At 40.4% G+C, this 7,136-nt stretch overlaps 1 protein-coding gene across 1 annotated transcript; it reads left to right on the plus strand.

Annotated features, from left to right (window-relative positions):
• The first annotated feature begins 597 nt into the window (after positions 1 to 597).
• Positions 598 to 4,295, plus strand: LOC130053995 (myb-like protein X). Its single transcript, XM_056161961.1, has 2 exons — positions 598 to 3,975; positions 4,020 to 4,295. The coding sequence occupies exon 1, from the start codon at positions 1,896 to 1,898 to the stop codon at positions 2,445 to 2,447; it is 552 nt and encodes a 183-aa protein (XP_056017936.1). The 5' UTR covers positions 598 to 1,895; the 3' UTR covers positions 2,448 to 3,975; positions 4,020 to 4,295.
• The last annotated feature ends 2,841 nt before the right edge of the window (positions 4,296 to 7,136 follow it).

Raw genomic sequence — 7,136 nt, forward strand, 5'->3', positions numbered from 1 at the left:
TATGTGGTGTTAATAAAATGTGGGTGGTAGTATGGTGGTGACACACGCAGTCTAATATCGGTAGATCAATCTCTTTCATTAATATTCTGATGCAAAGAAATACATAACTTAGGACCTAAATGGGTAGTGGTGTGAGTTATGTTAAAGACGATGTAAGTGATGGCATGTGGTGTGCCAGTAGTGGTGTACAGTTGCCGTGAGTTGGTGGTATGGGGTGTATAGGTGGTGGTATGGGGTGTTTGAATGGTGGTATGTGGTGTATACATGGTGTATGAGTGATGGTATGTGGTGTATAGGTGATGGTATGTGGTGTTAATGGAAATGTGAGTGATTGTATGGTGGTGACACATGCAAACTAAAAACGGTAGATCAATCTCTTTCATTAATATTGTTATGCTAAGAAATGCAAAACTATATAGGTAGTGGTGTGAGTAATGTTAAAGAAGATGTAAGTGATGGCATCTGGTGTGCCAGTAGTGGTGTACAGGTGGTGGTATGGGCTGTATAGGTGATGGTATGTGGTGTATAGGTGGTGGTAAGTGGTGTATGAGTGGTGGTATGTGGTGTATAGGTGGTGGTATGGTGGTGTTAATGGAAATATGCATGGTAGTATGATGGTAATACATGCAAACTAATAACGGTAGATCTATCTCTTTCGTTGATATTGATATGTAAAACTATCAATTCTCAGACCTGTATAGGTAGTGGTGTGAGTAATGTTAAAGATGTAAGTGATGGCATCTGGTGTGTCAGTAGTGGTGTACAGGTGGTGGTATGGGTTGTATAGGTGGTGGTATGTGGTGTTTGAGTGGTGTATAGGTGGTGGTAAGTGGTGTATGAGTGGTGGTATGTGGTGTATAGGTGGTGGTATGTGGTGTTAATGGAAATGTGAGTGGTGGTATGGTGGTGTTAATGGAAATATGCATGGTAGTATGATGGTAATACATGCAAACTAATAACGGTAGATCTATCTCTTTCGTTGATATTGATATGTAAAACTATCAATTCTCAGACCTGTATAGGTAGTGGTGTGAGTAATGTTAAAGAAGATGTAAGTGATGGCATCTGATGTGCCAGTAGTGGTGTACAGGTGGTGGTATGTGGTGTATAGGTGGTGGTAAGTGGTGTATGAGTGGTGGTATGTGGTGTATAGGTGGTGTTAATGCAAATGTGAGTGGTAGTATGGTGGTGTTAATGGAAATGTGTGGGTGATACATGCAAAGTAATAACGGTAGATCTATCTCTTTCGTTGATATTGATATGTAAAACTATCAATTCTCAGACCTGTATAGGTAGTGGTGTGATTGGTGTAGAAAAAAACGGTGTTAAAACACAAGTGTTAGCATCTGATGTCCCATTAGCTGTGTGTAAATGATGTTTATGGAAATGTGAATGGTGGTACGTGGTGTATAAGTGGTGGTATGTGATGTTAATGAAAATAATGGTTGTGGTATGTGGTGTTAACGAAAGTGTAGGTAGGGTGTATGTGTGATGTTAACGAAAGTGTGGATGGTAGTAGTTGGCTGGTTATTTCACGTCTTCCGAGAAATGTTCACCCTTATTATACACCACTTGTGGATGAAGTCCTATGCTTGGTGGTTATTACCCCTAGTTGTGAAGGCTCTTTAGCGTGCAAACGCCTACCGCCATACGGTCTTCCGAAAGACCCGTAAATGCGGTGCATCTGGAGGACCAATCACTACCAATGTTTACGTCTGAGGTTGGCGATGGCATGAGGAGGAATCGAATTCATGAACTTCTGGTTAGGAAGCGAACGCTCTACCATTGAGCAATGCAACCGGTAATTGCGCGGTGGTGGTGGTGGTGATGGAAGTATATAAAGAACCTAAAAGCCAGGAATTATTCATTCACTTTTATGCATTCGAGCAGTTGACATGATTGAGTGCTCAGAGTGTCATGCTTTATTTTCCCGCAAAGATGTCATGATGCGTCACAAAAGACTAAAACACGGGGACAGCGATGAGGAAGAGGATATTGACATGAGTGATGTCTCTCCAACACAGAGTGATACTGACAGTGGTGCAGAGGAAGAGAATATCGTCTTTCGCCAAATGGCACATAAAGCGCGAAAACATATTGCCGGGGAGTGGCAGAAGAGATACGAGAAATACTTGAACCAAAATATGTCAGAAAAGAAGGCTAGTAAGAAAGCAGACGAAAAGACCAAAGGAGAAACTTACCAACAGTTTAGAAAACTGTATGAGCGGTTCCTTTACGATCAGTATCAGTTGCAAGAAGACACAACGCACGAACAGGTGACGGACGCCATCGATGAATTTGTGTCCGACAATCATGGATTAAAGAAATCCATTAAGATAGCTCTTCGCAAACACAAATATTTACTTGAATCTTACCTATATAAGTATGACAATGATGAAGACGAGGAGGAGGAGGAGGAAGAAGACGAGGAGGAGGAGGAAGACTAACCGACGCGACAGAATCACATCTCTGTATAACGAGAAACACCGTCTTTAAAAACTGAATTCATTCAAATATTAACCTGCATCTACTTGAAGGAAAAAGCTACATCAAATGACATATGCAATAAATAAAAGTTGTAAACCTACAAAAATGTGTTATTTTTTATCACATGGGTATTACGAAGCGAACTCACACAAGATACTTTACAAGATGGGCACCAGTATGAAGAGACGGGAGTTGGTCATTTTCATCATTTGAGTCATCATGGCTCAACGTGAAGGGTTTTATTTTACGCTCCCCAGTGATGGGTCTAAGGAATCCTTTCCGAACAATACGGCAGCTCAGTTTAAAATCTTATTACCCCAATCCATGGATTTGACGGACGGGGATTGGGAAGTCGGTTTAACCGAAATGATGTTTCCCAATGCCTTGAAAAACATTACAGTGGAAGAGGCTTATTTCGATATCCTCGTCCCCGAAGATTTCCTTCACCACGTCAAAAATCCGGATATTTTCAAATGGGGACGATTTCGACTGGAAAAAGTCAAGCTGCTTCCTTTGAGGCAGTGTCCCGTACTGGTAGAATGGCCCAATACCCCCTGGACTCAGCTCATCGATAGCAAGATGGCTATCGTCCGAATTCACTTCAGACCCGGAGCTTACGTTAATTCCGCGGCTTTAATCGACGAAATCAACGAAGGACTGGCAGGAAGTATGAAAAAGATATGGAAAACGATGGGTAACCCCAAAGAAGAGAGTTTCATGAAATTAGTTTATTGCGAAAAATACGAGCGAATCATGTATCAGTTTAAAGGGAAAACACTAAAAAAAATCGCCTTGTGCATTCGTTTCCCCTCATCCTTAGCTTACAAGCTCGGTATGGATAGTCAGAAATTCATCCTTCCGAACGAAACCCTAACCAAATGGATCAACGTGACTTACTTGGGGAACAATACCACGGATGTCTACGAAAATCTGAAATCCATGTACGTGTATTGCGATGTCGTGAACCCTCAAGTGGTGGGGTCCAACGAATTGAAATTATTAAGGGTGGTCCCTTGTGCGTTTCACCTGGTGAACGGACAACAAGCCAAATGGGAACCCATCAGGGCCGAATATTTGAAACTGAGTAAAAAACATTTCGATACCATCGACATTCACATCATGACCTCTCTGGGTACCGTTATGCCCTTTTTAAATGGTAGAACACTAGTGAAACTTCATTTCCGAAAGGTGTATTGAAGAGAAAAGTCGTGTGACGATGAAATATCATCGCGGGGTCAGGCGTCAAAAAGGACACGGATTATTCACCATTCTCCTCCCTTTGATTGCTACTGCCATAGCCGGAGCCGTCCAAGGAGGGAAAGGAAAGAAAAGAAAAAAGAGGGGTCGCAAAAAGTATAAAAAGCGTGTTTAACACGAGACAGTCTCCACAAGAGTATCCTAATGGCTTATTACAGCCTAATACACGAAAGGCGAATTTAACTAACAATGATCAATCTCATAACTCCCATAAGCAATACAAAATAGAGAGTTGGGCAAACACGGACCCCTGGACGCACCAGAGGTGCGATCAGGAGCCTTGGAGGAGTAAGCATCCCCTGGTGACCGGTCACACCCGCCTTGAGCCCTATACCCTGATCCGGTAAAAGGAGTTATCCATAGTCAAAATCGGTGTCGAGAACGGTCGAACATTTGACTATCTAACGTATGAGAAGTCTGTATAGCTGACATTAAATACTCACCAGTGAAAATGGTTCAGACCATGCATTGCCTTGTCAGAAATCTATTTATTCCCCGAACTAGCCTGAGGAGAAAGCTGGGAATACCCTCATGACCCAAAGAATAAAAAGTTTCTCATTATCTGTATCACCTCAGTATTGGGAGCAGAATCATTGAATTGAACAGAAGGTCACCAAGCACATGGCTATCCTTGAAAAAAAAAAAAGGTGGAGGAACTAGATACAACCAAACTCGCAGCATCGAAAAATAACCTCTGGTACATCTGTAGTGAAATGGAGCATTGATCGCTAGATTTCCCTATGTACCCTGTTACAAATGCGGACAGTTAGTACCCTGGATAAGTGACTGACAGCCACTAGAAATCGAAGTAATGACTTTTGCAACGAGGTGAACGAGCCATCAAAACCCTGGAACCCCTAAAAAGAAGAGAGAACTTGTGCGATTGCGTTCAAACTGTATGACTTGTGTCCATGTGTTCTTATAATGGTTTTAAAAATTGCATGTTCAATAAAATGTAAAATATAGAAATTGGTTTATCCTTGACTAATTCCGAGAAATTATTTCTCATTGAATTAAGGCGTTCCCATACAAAAATAATGCATAGCAGTTGCCACCACTCATATTTACTTTAAGGATCCGTGTTTACCCTACTCTCAATTGTGTAATCATTATATAATATTGTTCATTATCTTCACTTTTTTCATGAACAATTATGAGACTTCTTATATTAAAAAAAAAAGAAAAAGATAGTTGATATAGTAAAAACCCAGATCTATAGAGACCAAGTGCTCCGATAAAGGGAAATTTAAAATGCAGCTAATGCAGGATACTGTTTTTCATTTTCAAGAGTAGGCCAGACATAATCAAATGCGGAAAGGAGTGTTTCTTTATGTGTCAGAAGTGTGTCCTAACTTTTCCTTTGGTAACAGGAATATAAATATATATACACTTTATACACCACCATACACCGTATATCGTCACTCCTTTACACTCTGCTCGCAATCATTATGTAAATTAGATTTTCTTACATAACGTAGTGATGATCGGGATCGGGAGAAAATAGAGGGGCGATTTCAAGGTCACAATGTGAATTATGACCTTTGCGCAAATATAAAAAAATGTTGAGTGATTTTATACGAAATTGAAATAATATATTATTTGACAAGAAATTTGTTCACGTATACGGCTTATCACTTGATAACGCCTATCAATAGAACGACACCATATAGACATGAATTGTAAGATGTACGTCGTGACGTACTTTTTCGTTGTGATCTCATAGGGTGCGAAGTGCACAGATAGTTGTTTTTTATATACTATAAAACTGTTCTGCTATATCCATACTAGAGTTTAGGTCCAAAGTACTTTTAGAGTAAAATGAATTATTTTTAAATATATTGCGTAAAACTATATGGGATCCGGGTTAGAATAAGTCCTCACTTCCCCTTGCTTGTCGTCAGAGGCGACTATATGGGGAGGTCTTTCGGATGAGATCGCAAAAACCGAGGTCTCGTGTCACGGTAGGTGTGGCACGATAAAGATCCCTCCCTGCTCAAAGGCCGTAAGCGCCCGAGGATAGGCCTAACTTTTGCAGTCCTTCACGGGCAGTAATGACCTCTCCTGCAGAAAGATCTGACTCAAACCACACAATATAGTGAACATATGATGAAACTCTTTGCATGTTAACCGAATTCAGTTTTATAGAACTACCGAATAGCTGAGCTCATTGTTTAGAAAACAAAGTCATAGCGATTTTCAGAAATAGCCGCGTTTCCGTGAAAAGAAAACGAAACCTCTCGCCTATCTATTTTTCTAGACATGATGCAATACTACGGACCAGTAAATTATGTGTAAATTGTTCATTGAATAAATGTGTAAACTTTCAACCATTGTTTTTTAATTCTTTTTATTTGAAAATTTAACATAAAGGAATACACCAGGAATACAAAACGCTCACACGCTATCCCCCCACACCTCGCCTGCTACACATCCCCACCTCCCCCCACCTCCACAGCTTGACCGCGCCAACCCCGCTTGACCGCGCCAGGTGGCCAGCTGCTTGACCCCTACACTCAATACCGCTCAAAACTGCACTCCGCTGAACCAGCCATCGGCCCGCACTCAAAACTGCACTCCGTTGAACCCCCTATCGGCCCCCACTCAAAACTGCACTCAGTTGAACCACCCATCGGGACGCTGTATACTACTGACATAGATCGTCGGTTAAAAACGCCCCGGGAAAGATCAGAATAGGGGACGATGTAACAAAGGAAAATAGTGAACTCATAAAGCGACTAATTGATACAGAAGGTGTGACATCGGCATGGTTTTTCAATGGGTCCGGTATATGGAACAGTGAAGGGAAAGCGCGTAAAGTTTGACATTCTGGACGACATTGAATACAAAGTTAGTAAAATCTGGGATTAGAAAATTCGATCATGTGTTCAGACATTAGTTATCCAAATCACATTTCCGGTCATAACATGTTGACGACGTTCCAAACAAAGTGACTCACGTGTCAGTATTTAACTTGATTTTTTCATTTGAACTCTTTTTACTGATGATAATCATCAAATTTATCTCTGAGTACATGTATGTGCCTTTTCTTCTCTCTATCCTTTGTCTTTATCTTTATTTGCATGCTTTCAACAACGTTGAGGATTCTGAAGTTCTGTTGGGTATCATTTTTTCATAACTCAATGTCTATTCATTATAAATTTCAATGGTTAAAATCATTTCTGTAAACTGTCAAGGTTTGGGTGATATTGCAAAGCGCAAAGACGTTTTTAATTATTTAAGAGCCTTGAATCATAATATATACTGTTTACAAGATACACATTTCTCGTGTGATACTGAAAATGAAGTTAAGAATTTGTGTGGTTACCAATGCTTTTTTAGTTCATATTCTACAAATTCAAGAGGAGTTGCAATTCTAGTTAATAATAATTTTG

This window comes from Ostrea edulis, chromosome 4 (genome assembly GCF_947568905.1).
Source record: "Ostrea edulis chromosome 4, xbOstEdul1.1, whole genome shotgun sequence".
Classification (NCBI taxonomy): domain Eukaryota; kingdom Metazoa; phylum Mollusca; class Bivalvia; order Ostreida; family Ostreidae; genus Ostrea; species Ostrea edulis.